This window comes from Protopterus annectens, chromosome 16.part0 (genome assembly GCF_019279795.1).
Source record: "Protopterus annectens isolate FY-2018-M chromosome 16.part0, PAN1.0, whole genome shotgun sequence".
Classification (NCBI taxonomy): domain Eukaryota; kingdom Metazoa; phylum Chordata; order Ceratodontiformes; family Protopteridae; genus Protopterus; species Protopterus annectens.
In genome coordinates, this window is record NC_056750.1 from 508,332,356 (window position 1) to 508,351,700 (window position 19,345).

The 19,345-nt window shown below is 38.3% G+C and overlaps 1 protein-coding gene across 1 annotated transcript in view; it reads right to left on the reverse strand.

Moving 5' to 3' along the window:
* The window catches only part of PKN3 (protein kinase N3), a 2,242,690-nt gene that overhangs the window by 601,079 nt on the left and 1,622,266 nt on the right, over positions 1 to 19,345 (reverse strand). The window contains exons 14-15 of the mRNA XM_044058139.1: positions 17,243 to 17,309; positions 11,378 to 11,469 (exon numbers count right to left, since the gene is read on the reverse strand). Coding sequence (XP_043914074.1) covers positions 11,378 to 11,469; positions 17,243 to 17,309 — 159 coding nt within the window. The remainder of the gene's footprint in view (positions 1 to 11,377; positions 11,470 to 17,242; positions 17,310 to 19,345) is intronic.

Genomic DNA, 19,345 nt, shown 5'->3' on the forward strand with positions numbered 1-19,345 from the left:
ATTATAGTTTACTTCAATTTTCATTTCCATATTCTAATTCCCTTAGTTACAAACACTTGCTCACCCAACATTTCTGACAACATATTCTGTAGCTTTTTTTAAAATATGCCTCTTTTTATTCCACAAAAAAACATTTACTCTATACAACTCAACTCCAGCATTTGCTATCTACATGTGGAAAAAATTCTATGAAGTCTGCTTGCCATATAACATATTTCTGCAAACACTTCCAAGCAAACAATCAAACATTATAGACTGTTGCATATTTAGGAGGTATACAGATGTATGTATTTCCAGTATCTTTCCAATCTTTTCTAGCAGTCTCTGATTCTTATAGTTATCATGCAATATTTTACATGCCTTATTAACTATCTTTTTTTAACAGCTGCTTCTGTTCTAGACTCAAAATTCTACTAGAACCAGCCTTTCGGTTAGCACTCCCCTATTACTTTCACTTTTTCTTTACTCTGTTCATAGTATTAGGCTACTTGCCCTTTCAGGCCATTTTTAGCCTAGCTAATTTCACTTTTTGTGCTTGAAATAGGCTGTCCCACTTGGTTATAGATTGGCCTTACCCATCCCATGGTCGGGAATTATATACTACCCCTAATGAAAATAAATGGGATCATACCATATATAATTTGTGGGGACCCACAAATGGAATAAATAATTTAGGAGCAGCATCTGTCCATTAATAGTACAGGGTGCAGTCCTGGAGTATATTTTTTGCATCCCATCCATAGATCTACATTGCCCTTGAAAAAAAGACAGGGATGAACTTTGTTTTATGTGGATTGGGAGTCTGTTCCACAGCAGCTGTATTCTCTGTACCTGTCCTGCCAAACCATTCTGTTGATGTTGCAGAAGAGGTTTAGATCCCTAAACAGAGTATTTCTTATACCATTTGACTTGCTGAAGTGCAGTAAACCCATCAGTAATGGATCATGGGATGCCAGACACAGAGCACCTCTTAGCAGTCTAGTGACAGAGCTTTGAGTCATCCATGCAGGATGTACTGTTTAAGCCTCGCATCCTTTCAAGTAAGGTAACTCTGTGGGCAGTCCAGTTGGTACACGTGTCTGGACAGATACATGCCAAAGGAAGAGTTATATTCAATGACTGGCCTAATAAGGGCTGACTAAAGGGAGACAATGGCATCCCTAGATCTAGACAATTCCAATCCCTTTGTTTATAAGCTGTGTAACATAGGACTTTCTTACAAGTGACATATGTTGGTCAAAAGCTAAGTCAATGTTCACATAAGTTCCCAAATCCCGAACTGGGTCATCTCTTAATGGGTATATCCTCAATGTGGTAGTTCTTTGGGATAGATGAATTCTCAAAGGATACACCAACACATTTCTTTGCATTTAGTTTCAGACCATAATTTTGACATCAGTTATTTGAGACGAACCTTCCTGTAGGTTGGCCAAGTCATTTGAGGATTCAATGACTGCTCCTAATTTGCAGTCATATGCAAACTTAGAGTCCTCTGGCATTGACTTTTACTTCAGAAAAGTAGATGACATACAATACAGGTACCACCAGAAAACCCTGGGTGATTCCACTGGTGACTGGTCTCTGTTAAGGTACCTTCCCCTACTTTGATGATTGGCAACCTGACTGTGAGCCAGCTGACAAAAAGGTTATTCTCAGTTTATTTAGTTTTCTTGTGGGTAACTGTCAAAAGCTGTGGCCAGGTCAAGACACATGGTGTCTTCCATTTTGGCTCCATCCATTGCTTTGGTGAACTTTTCAGAAAAATCCACCAGGTTGAGTTAAGTATGATTTGTCCTTTATGAACACAAATAGATGAGTCTAATGTCTGGAGGTTCCCCATGTCCTAATTAATTAATTCTATGACTATGCATATGAGGTTGGTCAGACTTGCGGGTCTGTGGGAAGGTTCTTCCTTATGCAGAGGAATGACTGTAGCTGTTCTCCATTCACTTGGTACAAAACCTGAATGGAGGCTGAGATTGAACAGTGTTGGGGTCTGGCTAAATCATACTTCATGCTATTTAAGATACATCCAGGGTTATTGTCAGGACCCATCAGTACAGTATTTCTAGCTTTTGATAGCACTTTTAGGACTTGGTCTTGTGTGAGAGGTAGAGGTAAGCCAGTTTCAGGAATATTTTGAGAGACAGAGGGTAGAGAGGGGTAAAGTTAGAGCTAAATTTATCGGGCAGTAGGTTAGCAATATCTTCAGCCTCAGTGAAGGAATCATCATTTACAATCAGCTCAGCACATTGCACTGTTGTGCTTTTCTGATTGTGAACATAACTAAAAAAATGCCTTGTGATTGTCTTTGGCTTGGGTAGCTATGTTAACATCAAACTTAGATTTGGTGAAAAAACCAAGGTACTGGGAGCAAACAATTAGAGGGAAAGGTAACAGTATGGGAAGAGGCCAAGAATTTATCTGGACTGCAAGCTAGAGATTGATATCAATCCTGGATAGGAAAGGCAGAGTATAGACAAAGAGAAAAAACAGGGGGATCCTAAGCAAAAGACCAGAACTTGTAGAGTTTTTAGTAGAATCTAGAAGAGAAGCTGCTGTTAAAAAAGAATAATTAATACAGTATATAAAATGTTGCATAATAACTATAAGAACCAGAAGAGGTTAGAAAGTATTGGGAGGAGAGACTGGATAAGCAATTCACAAACAAACAATGGGGGGATACATGTATGACCCCCAAATATGCAACAAAGTCTAGATGATTTAGCATCTTTGCTTGGAAAGGTTTACACGGGTCTTTTTATACCCAGAGTAGACTCCAAAGAATTTTTCCTTATGTAGATAGCAAATTTTGGAGTTGTGATGGGAAGAAAGGTAATTGAAAACATATTTTTTGGGACTGTAATGAGAAGTCAGACTTTACAAATTCCCCGCAGACTACTCATCAACTCATCAAAAATGCCGGGTTAGGAAACTGGTATAACCAAGGAATTTTTTTCTGAGCTATGATACAGAATTGGAATTGCCTAGATATTGGTAAGGCCTTAAGGAGTCTAATCACGGTGGCCACCAAAAAAGCAAGTACTAGAAAATGGAAATTGAAGTCGAAAGCAACTGTACTAGAAGTAGTGAGTATAGCTAAGAGATAAAACTGGAAACAGGATCTTTAGAAAATGGTAGGTGCAAATTATTTATTTTACATTTGTTTACCAGGAAAGTCCGAATGGGATTAAGACCCATTTTCAAAGGAGGCCCAGGGAGAAAAGCTCCACACAGAGATTATACAAAGCTTATACAAGAAATTATACAAAAAACATACAAGACTTGCAGTACACCAGAAATTGCATTATATGCTATTATAGCTGACATTTGTATTATACAATCATCTGATAAAACTCCTTGTTGTAATTTAGACATTGTAGTTTCTCAAAGTAAGCTGAGGAACTGTTTGTAGGGGGGAAATGGATAACAAAAGATGAGAAAGAGCATAGATTATGAGATGGTCAGGGAAGAAAAATTATAACAAGAAACTATTAAAACTAGTTAGCCTGGAATAGTACAGGAGCAAAGCCAGGTGTCATTAAGATCATTTTTAAACATCTTTTTGAAATGGTTGGTATTTGTATTGGTTCTGATGCTGTGAGGTAGTAAATTCCACCTTGCTGCTACATGATGAGAAAAACAGGTATATGTAATGATGAGAAAATAGCATACGTAATAAATCACATAGAAAAAATGAGAATTGTGAGGACAATACATGCATGACTAACATTTGGAGGAGGAAAGAGGTTTAAAAGAAGGCAAAATTTGAATAAGCTATGTAATGTTTGACTGATAATGACTGGACAGACTATAAGTGATGTACAATGTTTGCAACTAATAAATGTGTCAGTATTGTTTGTTTTCAATTATATGAACACATGATTGCCTATGTCATAACGGATAATTTAATAAAGATGTTTCTTGTTTTAAAAAAATGGAAATTCTTACAACAATTCATGCAGAAAATGGATTGGAGGAGGAATGAGGTTTAACAGAAGGCAGTCACTGAATAATTTATATAATGTTGCTTAGATCATATAATATACAGTACAACTGTGTGATGTATGCTGCTTGTAAAACTTAATATGATTTGCTTAATTTTATATTATAGTTTTATATAAAAAGTCCAGAAATCGCTGTGCCTATGCGCTAGTGGTGGTATTAGAAAATGGTACTGGGTTTAATCCTGAATGATTTTAATTCCTGTAGATTGGCACTGGATCTTTTTTTGTCAAACGGATTTCTACAGCTTGATAATAAATACAGTATGGGACCTTTCTGAAGGTTATTTGGATATTAAGACGCTCTAGTGCTTACTGCTGCTTTCCAGCCTAGATGACTGTGCCTTAGGAATGTAGACTGATACACCTCCATCTTTTTCCCCTCCTGCACAGTAGCTGATTTCAACTGTTGTGGAAGGCATGATAGGCCTGCATGGCCAGAGTGTTCGCAGTTATTTTAAACTATGACTCAGTCACAACAGATGCCAATGTCTTCCAGGGTGAGAGGGCTTTTAGGAAGTGGAGGTTCTTGTTCAGGCTCCAAGCATTGATCAGCAACACCTTCATATTTTCCTTTCCTTGTTTTATGATGGTAGGTTTACAAGGCTGACATTGCCTAAAGGGGCCCTATGGGAAGGGTGGAAAATTTCTTTGCCAATAATTGAAACCCAAGAGAAGACAGGTGCAGGCCATCCTCTGCAAAGCAGCATGGTCTGTTGATCATATCTTCACAGCCTGACAAATACTGGACCCCTTTTGAATGGCACCAAAAACTAAACCAATTACTGAAGTTAATGTTTTGCTCATATCATGGCATGATCCTTGGAGAATGCAGAATGCTGCTCAATGCTAGGCTCATACCTGCCTTGGACACACTCAGAGCTTCAGGTCTTCACTGACAATGGCGTGAACTATGACAGCGTCACATTGGTGCTTGTTGTTCAAGGACTTCAGTGCATGCATGATCGGAGGAATCCTGGCACCAGACAAATGACTAATCATCACTCTTTCCTTGTACATCTGTATGCCTTACAATATAACAAGAATGTTTGGTTGGGTTGATACTTAGCTTACAGGCTCAGCATCTGCGAGTTGAGGACTTCTTGTGCTATGTGAGGAAGGCAGCTTAATATGCAGAGTATGCTTTCTGTCTGTGTTACATTCTGGAGGTCTTTGAAGTTTATGGAAGTTACTCTTTAGAACCACAGCATATAAGTTATCAATGCTTGGTAAAGAAGGCAGTCTAACTACAGTCCAAACTTCTGTTTCACCTAGTCCCACTCTATACCTTTCCCACACTAGTTATTTGCATCTAATACCTTCGCTCCTTTGATAATTTTTTTAAGTAAATTCTAGACCCCACTTGCCCATTTTCTAAATCCTTTTTCCATTACATCTTAAGAGTATTTTTTGCTACTTTTACAAGTACTCAGCATGGTGGCTGTTAATCCCTAAAGGACCTGCATCGAAAATTCTACTCTCTCAGACCCCTCCTTCATTGTCCCCTTCTACTTTGATTTATAATATTTGTCTTTTGTTATGTTTATGAGCCCTGACTGCATACCTCTAAAGTATTCTTTCAAATCACAGAATCCTAAACCAACTTGTTCTATGGGGAGAATCATCACATTCCTTATCTTGCCCTTTCCCCTCCAAAATAAATACACTCAGCTCCCTAAGTATACTCCGCCAAGTTTCCTCTGGTTGACAAAAATACACCTGACCTGTATATAAAAATCAGAGAGACAAGATACGTTTTCACTGCTTGTATCTTACTGTCCATAAATCAAGAGCTTCCATCTTATCAATTACATTTTAGTTTCTCCCCATGTATCCTTAACTGCCACAACAGAATCCTTTTTAATTCATATACCTAAATACTCAATCTTGTCATGTATCCATAAATATGGGTATTGCTGAACCAGTTCATGTGTTGGTACAGTTTACTGCTATAGCTTTTGGTTTTACTTCCATTTATTTTATGGACTAAAGAGACTTGAAATGATCTCAAAATGTTCCACAACACTGAATTGTCCTTTTCTGAATTTATCGAATACAAAACAATATCTGCAAAAAAGCTAACTTTTCTAGATTACCATATCAGTTATATTCTTGAGTTTGAGAGGTTTTTTTTTTTTTACACAATGGCTCTCTATATAAAACTAGTAAGGATATCCCTGCATGGTTCCTCTGTTCAAGCAGATCAGACAGGAAGCCTCCCACCTTCATTCCTGCCTACGACCCTTCATATACCCTCCTGATTGACTGTTATTCTCTCAGGGAACACAGATACTACCACTGCCCGACTCAAAACCCCAGATGACACTGTCAAATACTTTACCTGTATCAAGGTCTACCAAAAATAGCTGAGTTTTCTTACATTCTGCTTCCCCCTGGATCATAACTGTTCTATTAGTGCTGTCAAATGTTTGCTTCCCCTCCAGAAAAGCACACTGATAGATACATGTACATTTTGGCAACAGCGTTATTTCCTAGGTAGTATATACATTCTGCTTCCCTCTGGATCATAATTGTTCTATCAGTGCTATCAAATGTTTGCTTCTCTTAGGAAAAGCACACTGATAGAGCTATAAATAAATTTTTGCAACAGCTTTATTTTCCTAGCTAGTATAAACAAATACTTTAAAATTATTCATTGTTGAAAACTGAAACAGGTCTACATGAAGCTGGGTATGAAGGGTCTCTACTCTCTGAGTAAATAATTACCACAGCTTTCTTTTAGCACCCCCAACTTCTTAAAATATTGTTAAACAAAATCTTCTCTCTCTATCACATTCTTCTCTTCCAGACTTGTTACTGTAAACTTTTCTGCTGATTGATTATATATCACTATTTTACCTCATCTCTTCCCATCTTGGCTATTAACGTTTGAGCTTCCTCTTTCTCTAACCTCTGTATACTTAGGTCTTCAACAAATATTTCCATTTGTGAACTTTTCCTGGTTTTCACATTCATCTGGCTTTATATAAATGTTCATAACATTTCTGAAATAAGCTAATACGTCTATAGGATCCATAGTAACTTTTCCTTGTTATAGGCTCCCCAAGTCTGGCTGCAACTACTTCTACTTTCTATTGCTCATTGTGTTTACATTTATTAAAAAACAGTTGCCCAACAGCAGTCTTTGTAACCTCATGTATATTATCCAAGTACTCCATTATTTTTCCTTTAGCACTTCTCATCTTGTTCTTTGCAATTCCACTTATTCTGCAAGTTTAACCTTTGTTAGCACCTGTGAATAATTTTGTTTTGCTAATCGATTTCTCTTTCATTTCTACCATATGTTTACACTCCACTTTCATTTTATCCCACTCCCCAGCAATCCCTTATGACGAAACTTCTCTTGCCTCTTAGATCATTTCCACTACCCATTACTTAAAAATTGTTTCTCAACAAAGTGTCAATGTCAACTTTACTTCATCACCCTGCATCTTTATCTTTGCTTTTATTGGCAATCTGAAATAGTTATTGAATGTTTCAAAGCATTCAATTAAGCACACATGCTCCTGTGAACTATAACTTCTAGCTACAGTCTAGCCCAGCTATTGTACCTTGGGGAAATACATAAATTCTGAGTTCCTGCTACTGAATTCACACCATCCACGTCATTCTCATATTTCTTCAGAAATCTATCATCACACCATATTTTCTCTCCTAGGTCTCCCTGATACATCTTCTCTTTAGCAAATCATGCTCCAGTTCCCATATAAATAATAATCCATCATGCTGAAAGCAGATTTTTCACAAACTTCTCCAAGTTCCATAACAGCAGTTTTAGGTAGAATATAAATACATGCCAGTGCAAGCCCAGACAATAACCCTTTACTACCACAAATCTTAGTCTTCCATTTAATCAACTAATTTCACACCACCAGTCTGTGGTTTAAAGTCAAGGTATTCCTGATTCTTCGACTCCTGTGCTTTTTTTCTGTCACTCAAGCATTTTGCTTTGGAACAATGGGAAATAGTTCATTATAAAAGGCTCTCTATGGGCTATGTTACTGTCAAAAGAATGAGAATTAGAATCCCCTTCTGCTTTTTAGATTATTCAATTGGCTCCTTAGACTGGTCTGCATCTCAAAACATCTTTGGATCCTCCAAGAAAAAAAATATTCAGAAGAAAACTTCACAAAGCAGCTTGAATCTCATATCAGTTTCTTGACATTCTTCGATTACTGGAATAAACTGCTCTTTTGGTTGGTGCAAAGTGAACAATCATTTTTCATAAACACACCTTTCCCTTTTACCACAATCTTTAAAGAGCAACTTTTTCTGCTGGTATGACTGTATCTACTAACATTTGTCTTGGCTGCTTTCTCATGACCATATTTAGAGAATACACAATACACCCTCTAACTGAACTAATCCTGCTGTGAAACACAAGTGTAGTCCCATATTTCTGCTTTCTTAAAATAAACACAGTATTGCCCCTTCCATTTTCTTTAGTACATCATCTCAGGTTTTCTTTTTGTACCATCTTCTACCTCAATTTTTGAAAGTTCTTGATAAGACTCATGCTCAGCCAGGCCTTTTCTCATTTCAGCCTCTGATTTTCGCAGTGTTATGAGTTCATCTGAAAAGGTAGTTAAAAGCGTCTTCTATTTTTCCATCTCTTTATTTGACTTAAAAATAAGGGGGTGACAGAAGGAATATAGAAACACCTCTGAGTACATTTATTTTTTCCCCTCTAAATTACTGGTCACCATCTTTTATCCGAAAAAGAGAGTAAAACCACAAATAAGTAAGGAACAGTCACAAAAACATGGTGAAGGCAATAAGAGCTGTAGAATCCACTCCAAATAGGGTTCTTTGCCAATAATGAGTAGAAAATACACCAGAAACTCCACAATCACTTCTGTTTATTGCAAACAAATAAATAAGTGCTTTTGTCCCAAAATACTACTGGTAGGAACTTCATCAGATCCCAGCAATACACCAGAATGCATTAATTTATCCATTTTGTTACATGATGTCACTTCCCCTTTTAATACATATATTAAATATTCTCTTAAAAAGTAAGAGGAGCAATGCACCTTATATTATATGTTTATAAGGTGCATTGCTCCTCTTACTTTTTAAGTACTATCTTTTATACTAAATCTGAAACAAACTGCTTCTTTGCTGGCAGCTGCAAGACTCTTCCCAATATGAGTTTTTTCTTCTACTTTTATTTTCTCTCTCTCCAAATTTCAAGGGCATACAGACCGTGTTGATTACTTACCAGTAACTGAATTTTACCCAAGTTGACAGCACTTACCGTCAGTTTCCCTGTTCAGTTTCAATTTTCATACTAGCAGTGAGAGCATACCTCTCAACCTCCTATAGTAAGAAATCTGGACAAAGCCAAAAATTATGGTGGAGTCAAAGGGCCAAAAATAGGAACTAATTTTAAACATTGCTCTTACAAACTTAGAAAGTTGCTATAATATCAGGTTTTGTGGTAGCATGCATTTTCTGAGGGATATGAAGTCTAACTCAAATGTTTGTCACTATTTGTGACTTGAATCCCCAGTGGCTTGCCAGAAAACCTCAAATTGTATGAGGAAATGACCAAAAATATGAGGCAAAAATCTGGATATTGCGAAAATTTGTACAGTTGAGAGTTATGAGTGGGATAGTTCTTCTCAACCCATTGGTCAGTGTGCAGCAAGTTCACAGATCAAAGGAACCCTCAAAGCACGAATCTACAGTTCAAAGTACAAAGAATGCTTCCAGTTGCGCCCTACAGGCACCTTTCAAATGCTCCAAACTGAGACAGCATGGGAAATCTTGTAACTGATGAAAGTAAGTCTTTTATGTAGCAAAACATGCTGATGCTCTCCCCTCACCAGAAATCAAAGCATAAACACATAGAGGATGTAAAATCAAACCCAGGACTAATGCTGCTGCAAGGTCTAAGTTTAGCAGGGCATAGTCTTAAACCTCTGTCTAGGTATGCATGCAGAAGCTGTGACTAGAACCTGCACCACAGGAATAAATGACTGTGCTGCTGGAAAGCATCATAAATGATTCCGCTACAGCATACATTAGTTGCCAATGTACGACTAGTAACCAACAGAGACTACTTCCTACAGTGTACATCAGGCAACAGTGCAGATGTGCACTGCACAGATAAGCCCAAGTCATGAGGTGATGGCTGTGTTTCAGAAATGTATAGTACAGTCATACTGTCCTGATGCTTTTCTTGAAACTATCCAAAACACACAAGGATTTGACTTCTTGGTTTCATAAATACTACAGTGTGAGGTTGAATGCAGCAACAGTGGTTCCAGAGTTCTACTCAGATGTCAATAATGCCTTCAGAAAAGTAAAACATGCTGATCAGATGGTGAAATTCTAAACACTCCTAAAAGAAAATTTCCATGGACAACAGTTTGAATCACCAAGATCTGCAACGTCAATTCTTGGAATGTGGGGACTTAACGAGAAATTCCAGGCTATTAGAAGTTCAAGATTGCAATTTCTTCTAATATTTCCCTTTCAACAATATATGGCAATCTTATAATTGGTACATTTAAATTTGGAGGTGTAGGTGGGGCTTATCCTCCACAATGAGGGGGGTGTAGCAAGGGCTGGCATGCCCCCTGCAAAAAAAAAAAAAAAATAGAAAAAGTTCAAAGGAGTAAAGTAACACTTGATATTTGCTCTTTCCTTTTTTTTTCTTTTCTTAATCAGGCATTGCAAGTCCTAGCATTTAGAAAGGGAGCAGTTTCTATGTAGCTTCAAGCACTGGCAAACACAACTAGACGATGATCTTTGAAGAACTGGTAAGTGGTGCATCTCTGGATGATGTGGTAGGATGCATTTAAACATGCATACACCAGTCATTTATCATTGTTTTGTCCTATATCAACTGTACACCACAAAAGTTGCCACCAAACAGCCACATATATAAAAAGACAGCAATCTAATCTCCGTCTAATAAAGACATGGTTCAGCATTCTATTACATATTTGATAAGATTTTTTTTATACAACATAAAATAAAGCAATGAAAGGCATCCTTGGCAAATTATTACTTCAGGAAAAGAAAACATGCAGTGTTAAGATACCTAATTTATAGCAAATATCATTAGAACAAAACAACATATTAGACATTTCACTTTAGCACAAAGTTTATGCAGACAACACACATCTCACTGCTTTTGCTTCCACACACATACACAAAGTATGATGAAAAGCAATTAAAAAAAACTCAAAAGTGATATGTCAAAGAAAATTGTCTTATTACACCTCAATCAGTTGTGAGTAGAAAAAGTCTTCATTACTAATCAGTCAAACTTTTCACAATAGTATTCTAGTGTAAAAGACCAGAATACAATTTCATGATAGAAAGTATTCTCTTAATCTCACCTGTCTACCTCCTCTCTCTCAATGATGTCTCCTTTCTTCAAGGCTTTAATAGCATAAAGGTTTTTAGTTCGCTTGTATTCTGCTAGCAGCACCTGAAAATACATCAGCAAATGTTTAATAAAAATTACACAACCAGTAAAATTCCAGATCCTCTTAGTTTTTAATTATGGACCCTGATCCAAAGGGTGCTGGAACACCATAAGAGCTATTTTCTTTGAGGGTAATATGACTGAACCCACACATGTTCATTCTTCAGTTCAGATTTCATGTCCTACAGTTTGTTGCAACATAAATCTCTAATCATCTCAGTAGTGAATAATTTCAGCTGATAAACTCAGTTTACAGAATAACTGAAAAGGAACTAAAATGACTTAATTACATTGTGCATCTGTGAAAAGTAAGGCCAAAAGGAAAACGCCCTCAAACTGTTAAAGTGAGACTATTAGGAAAAAAACACCAACATGTAGAGGTTCAGGTTTGGAATACAAAATTGTTCCTCCTACAAGAAACCCACATGCTACCAGAGCAATGGAAACCCTCCCTAAAGAAAAAATGAATTAAGAATATCATTGCCACTGGCAAGTCCCAAAATAGCTCAGGAGTAGCAATCATTTTTAAAACTGACTCCCAATGTTAAACACAAAACATGATACGGACATGAATGGAAGGTGGTGCTATATAACAAGTAAACCAGGTTGTTTAGACAAACCTATTCTGATATTAAACCTATACACACCTTGTGTAAATCAACACAAATTTATAATGTCTATTTATAAAATACTGCTCGACTTCCCCAAACATTATATACTAGGAGGGGACTGGAATTCAATCCAAGAGCCTGACACTGACAGATCAACACCAGTTCAAAACACAATAACTATATTATATCAGCATTCAAACTTAAAAATGACTTTAACCTATCTGACCCCCCATATATTCCAGCTCAATAACTCCCTCAAAAATAAATATACCTTCTACTCTGTGTCAAATGTCTTGGTCCAGGCTGGATTTCTTTTTCATTTCCAATATATTTACTAAATACAGAAATTCCTTTCACACAGAACCCAGATACCTATCAGATCATTCTAAGATTAACCTAACTATTGATTGGGATAATCAAACTAACAGTAAATGAGGGTATAACTGGGTCCTTAACTCTAACCTATTAAGGAAAAAAAAATCTACAAGAAGTAGATGCCATCCTGGACCAAGCTTTAGACAATTTACTCTATAATCACTTATCTATGGACATTTACTGGGCCTCTATTAAATCCATAGTTGCAATGAGAAAGCAGTTGGAGGAGATCACCCGCTGCCACACGCAGAGTGCTTCTCGACACAAGGAGTACGATTTGGTCCCTCCTTGTTTGCTGATGTACTAAACTACTGACATATTGTTTATTTGAATAGCAATTGTTCTTAAAAAATAGCATTCTGGAGGGCCTGCAATGTTAAGAGCACTGCTCTCACCTCTAAGACATTTATATGCAAGTTGGCCTCTTTCAGGGACCAAGTGCCTTGGACCGTTTTCCCCAGAAAGTGTCCCCCCACCCCAGCTGGGAATCATTTGTGGTCACCATGGCCTTGGGCTAAGGGAAAATGAATGGATGGATTTTGCAGATCCTGATCTGACTGAATCCACCACTTGAGATCTCTCTTGCATGCCTGAGTGATATGTATTTGTGCTGACATACGTTCGTAGATAACTGACCACTGTGTTGGTAACATCCACTGAAGAATTCTCATATGAAATCTGGCTAGAGCTACTAAGGTTTTTGCAACTGACAAGGATCCTAGAGCTTGAAGGACCAAGCAGGCTGAAATCTTGGTACTGCAAATTATTTTTCTGACTTGTAATCTGATAGTCTGTACTCTTGAGAGAGGAAGATAAGGTATCACTGACTTTTTATTGAAAACTGCTCCTACAAATACCAAATCTGGAGTTGGCTGTAGGTGAAACTTATTTGGGGATAACCATAAATTATGATAAGAGCAAATCGGGAGTACCAGATTTCTTACCCTTAACAGATGACTGGTTGGGGCAGCAATGAGCCAGTCTAGATATGGAAACACCCAGAATCCCTGCAATCTCAAGCGAACTGCTGTTGCTGTCATACATTTGGTAACCAACCTGGGGGCTGTGGTGAGGCTAAATGGCAGAGCTCTGAACTGGTAGTGATTGGTTCCTAGCCAGAAGCATAAATACCTTCTGGATTGTCTGTTCATCTTTATGTGATGGTACGGATCCGGAAGATCTATTGGGCACATCCAGTCATCCTTGCCCAGAAAAGTGAGAATGGACTGAACTGTGGCCATCAAAAACTGTATGCATCAAACTGACTTGCTCAAGTTGCAGAAATCCAAAATTGGCCCGCAGTCCCCGGTTTTCTTTGACACTAAAAAGAATCTTGAGTAAGTTCTGGATTCTTTCCAGTTTGGCAGGACCACTTGTATGACTCTTCTAGCAGCTTTTGTATCTGTATTGCGGTTTCCTTCCTCAGACTGGGTGGAACATCGGGAATGTTTTGTATAGTTGGGGTGGAAGGGAAAGGGTATTATATAACCTCCGGAAATAATCCTCTGCACCAAAGTATTTTTTTATGTCAAGTCAGGCTCTCTGGTGCAGGGAAAGTTGACCCCCCCGATTATCTCCAGATGTGGAGGATCAGGCCTTCTTTCAGGAGCGCTGGCAGGGTCCATCAGAAAAAGAATCTCTGGATCCCTGGTTTTGTAGGCCTCCTCTGCTGCTGGGGCATCGTCATCCATTAAGAGTTCCCACCTCTGCCCCTAGGGGAACTTCGTCCACGTGTGTCCTAGAAAAAATCCTGGGACATCCTGAACCACATCTTCCGACCACCTCATTGATTCCTAAAAAAGGATCTTTGAGGGGTTGAAAAATGTACACCCACTGCAGAAAGGGTCTTTCCATCCTTCTCACACACACCTGGATAATGTGTCCTTCACTTTGGGGCCAAAAAAAGAAGTGCTGTCAAAAGGAGCACTAAAAAAGGAGGACTCGAAGGGCTCCACAAAATTACAAATGCATCCAGGCAGGTCTACTAATGGATATGCCTGAACCCACTGCACTTGAGGCAACTTTGACTGTATGCAAAATAAGCTTCATAGATGAATTTGAGATAGATTGGAGAGTAGCCAACTGAGAAGCCATGGACGATTGGGCCTCAGCAAAAACAGTCCCAGAAAGGGAATTTGAAAGTTTTTTGATCAAATCCCTTTGCAACCTAGTAAAATGTGACAAATAGTTCAGCAACCTAAGACCAAAGGTGTAGACTCCCTCTTAGGGGAATGAACAGAGGAACTCTGTTCGGTACGTTCCTTCTTGGTGGCCGCCACCATGACCATGGCATCCATAGGCACCCATTTAGCTCAAAATTCCTTCCCCACAGATGGACCTAGAATCCTATCTGGCCTTTTGGGTATTGGTTCAACTGCATCAGGCTTCTTCCATGCCTGCCAACACATCAAATCAATGAGTTTGTTGACAGGCAGAGTAACCCAGAAAGTAGATAAGGCAGCTCCAAAGGCCTTCAGAAATGCTTACTCCTCAGGTGAAGGGTTGCTGGGGGTCCCAACCACCTCTGTTTCAGGATCTCAAGGATGTCTCCAAATGAGATGTCTTCTGGAGGTGATTGTGGAGGGCCCTTCACCCTCATTGAAGTCCATATCCTCAATGACTGACTCTTGTGGAGAGTCCAAGTGCCTCCTCTTGCACTTTCTCTTCCTAGGGACTTCAACAGGATGCTCCAGAGAAGTGTCAGAAGAGACTATGAAACCCTGCTGTATAGACTGGAGGTCTCAAGCTGGATGTTCCTGTGGAGTTGAATACAATCATCTGGATGCTGGACTGAAGAGATGAAGGGGTTGGGTCCTTCAATGCTGTCTGAGCAAAAAACACTATCACAAGCTCGAAGGCAGACAGCCCCGAGAAGGTGGGCTTCTGTACTGCTGTCTCTTTCCCACCCTGAAAGCAATCAACCCAAGGATGAAGTCTAGGCTGAGCTGTCCAATGCCAAAGCTTCAAGGCGCAGAGATGGCTCTGAGACTTTTAGAGTTGATCCCGGTACCTTGGATCCAACAAGTAAGCTTCGGCTCTTACAGCCCTTCGGATCTGAAGATGTTGGAGCTGGGGCACTCAGAGCTGCCTTCAGATCTGAAGATAGGGTTATCTTCAGATCCAAGTCAGACAGACCTGGAAGACTCAGATCCAGGGATTCTGAAGCAATCAAAAGGATCAGAGTAGGAGTTGAAGTGGTGGTGCTGAAGGATGGGCCTACTGACCCAAAGTGGTAGGAGCCAGTAACACACATCTGGATCTGCACAGAGAGAAACTTCCTCATCATGCTATCCACATCATCTTCAGTCAAACTTCTGGAGGAACAAGACGAGGCTGGGGGAGATGACTTAGTATGAAGCCTTTCCATAAAGGGAGGTGGGACCCTGGAAGGAAATGGATCAGCAGATGGAGAATAACAGATCCTAGGTAATACAACAGGATCCAACACGGTCTGCTCGGAATATTGTTTGGTCAGCTCCTAGGACATCAGATCTGTAAATCTCCTCCTTCAGATCTGAGGGGGAAGTGTTTTGAGATCTCCTCGAATTCGATTTAGTACTCTTCCTAGATGACTCCAAGGATGGACTTGAAGTAGAAGCAACAGGAGATTCTGACTCCTTAGACTTGAGCTTGGGGGACTGAGCTCCTGTAATAGCTTCTCCAAAAGACAAAGGCAACAAACTTTTCAACATTAATTTGTTCTTTCTGCCCACTACAGCACAGGGATTAAAACTGTGGCAGACAGAACAGTCTTCTTGTAAGTGCTGCGAACCCAGTAAACGCAAAGTTTGTGGCATCCGAAACAGGCAATTTATGCCCACACTTTGAACACTTTTTGAAGCTGGAACAGCCCTTCTCAGCCACTGTACAAACAACAAAGAATAAAGCAGATAGGGAAGTTTTTTTTTTTTTGTAAGGAAGAAAAGAGAGAAAAGTATTACCAACAATGGTAATTAAGAATATACCAAAGTGTAAAAGAAAGGAAGGGATAGATACCAAATATGGTATTTACAGACATACTGTAAGCACAAGGGTAAGGGATTAACAGAAATCAGACAAAGAAGAATAAAAAAATGTAAGGTTTGAAAGACAAATCTAACTTATTTGAAAAAATAGCGATGAAGCTCAAGATGTATGGCTCACCACGTCCTTTTGCAAAAAGTGGCAAACAAAATCTGAGGTATGTTAGGGTTTGATGCATTATGAGTAAGGGAGAAGCTCGAGAGGTTTTTGGGTACCAGGAGCTTTGGTAATAGCAGGGTCGAATCCAAGGTTGGGATCTGAATCCATAACTTGAGGGTACAATGAAAAATGACATCAGATCAAACCTCTCCATGATTTCTATCCTAATAACAAGAAACATAAGATGCGTTTCTAGTGACTAAGAGAATCCTTGCCTATATTGGGTATGGGATTCACACATGCGCTAACACTTCAATTCTGAAGTTAAAAAAGAGGCAGTATATTAAAAAAAAACTCAACAATAATTCCACTTCAATGTGTTCAAAAGGTCTTATATGCACTGGCTGCTGAGTTTTTACATCAATGCAATTGACAAATATATGCAAAAGTAGATCTGCTGCAAAACACTTTTTTTTTTCTAGTAGTGACCAGAGAGATTTATGCTGATCAATTAAACTTGCTTTACTTACAATATAAAAGCAGAGGTCTGTAGGCATTAAAATCTAATTGACTGGATTCAGTTAGCTTGCAATTTAATCTAAATACTACATTGTACACATACCAAAGCTAAAACACACTAAGAAAAAATATATATATTTATTATATACCTTCCCAAAGTATCCTTTACCCAGTGTGGAGATCAAGTGAAAATCTTCAAGTTGTACTAGTTGCTTCCTGTTTGAAAGAGAATACAAGCCAATTAAAAAAAGGGAAAAGGCACACACTACTTTCTAAAACAAAATTAATTTTAAAATGTTAAATGATGTCCAGGAGGGGCACATATGCAGCTGGGGAGTCTAATGCTTAATTTACTGCATTTGAAGTTCAGACAAGTAACTTGTCTGTTCTGTGGTTGAAGACAAGCAGACTCCAATCAATCTATGAGATCAGAGAACTATGGATATGAAGATATCTGTGTGTGTGTGTTTGCCTTTATTAATTTTGTCTCCAATACCTGCTTTATCATATTCAGGGTCATGAAGGAAGCAGGAAATGTATCTTGGCACATAACATGGACATGATGTAGAGAAACTAATCCTGTAAGAGGAAGCCAGTCCGTCACAGGATGTGTGCACACACAAACACTGAGTGTACAGACCAACAGAAAATTTGGAGGATTGGCAATTAACTTAGCACATCCTTGGGATATGGGGAGAATTACCTAGACAAATGCAACTGTTGTCAGACAATGGTCTGGACCCCACATCTGCATATTTGGGCTTCAGAATCCATCATTTGCCAAGAAGAATTTCCTCTTTCCCTGGACCTCCAGAATATACTTGTGTCCAACTCAAATACATTGAAACTCAAGTGTTGCACACTTCACTGCCACTGTAGGGTGTCCACGTGAATGCAACTTGCTAAATTTCCTTTCTGCCACTGCACACACTTCAATCCTGGAGCATTGGTTTGCTATGTAAAATAAATTCCTACACTTTGCTCTTAATTGTATGGAGAGACTATACAGCACTATACTCCACCTCCCTACTTTCTCTCTGAAAGAAAAGATCTTTTAACCTACCTTCATACGAGATATTCTCATCTGATCTTTTCTTTACCCTATCTTTGTACATAGAGTACGACTTCTGAAATTCATACTTCGGGCATCATCAATGTCTTGTATGACAAAATTGAAACTTCCTTTTTCAAGCATAAGTAGATGCTGAAGAACAAAACCTTTTGGACCATGACGTCTATATGGGTGCTGCAGCTATTCCAGTGTATCTGCAACTTCAAACTGCTTGCTACATCAAACACAAGCAACTTAAAGAAAAACAAGGCTTAAAGGTAATTATGGACCCTGGTTATAAACTATTAAAAAAGTGACACTGCACTGAAAGAGTGCAAAAATGACAAACCATTTCATGAAAATCAACATCTCAAAAATACATTCTGCCAAGCAGACTATTTTTATACTTAATTGGTTAACAGATGTATAACACTGATTTCACGTACCATTTTCAGGTTCAGCCTAGGACCAAAATAAATGAATAAATTAAACAGATAAACCAAAAAGAATCATGTACAACAGACATTTAAATTACAGAGCCAACATATTTAGTTTTGTGTAATAATTATAAAAATATTAAAGAGCAAACAATAGTCTTGTGCAATAATTACAAAAGCATTTTAAACACCTTTATTGACTTGTCACTTATGACATAGGCAAATTTACATTTATGCAAAAGTAATCAAACTGTATTAACATGACAAACCTACTTCACATATATTGCTATACAATCATATAACCTAAGCAACATTACATAAATTATTCAATTCCTGCCCCTTTTGTTTAAACAAAAAACATCTTTATTAAACCATCACTTACGAGACAGGCAATCCTACACTTATACAAATGAAAACAAACCACACCTACACAACCCTAGTAGCAAGCCATATAGACACAATGCCAGTTGCAAACATTATACATTACTTATAATCTACCCAATCATTTTCAGTCAAACATTGCATAGCTCAGTTTAGTCCTGCCTTCTTTTAAACCTCATTCTTCCCCTGTATGTATTGTTCCTACAATTCCCATTTTTTACTATGTAGTTTGCTCCTACCTTTTTCTAAATATCTCAATTCCAGTTTTATCTAGTACTGCATTCAACACTACTAGTTAAGCTGGTTTAGATTTTGGATTTCCATTTTCTAGTAATTACAGAAACACTGAGTAAATAAATAAATAAATGATGTACTTAGAAATG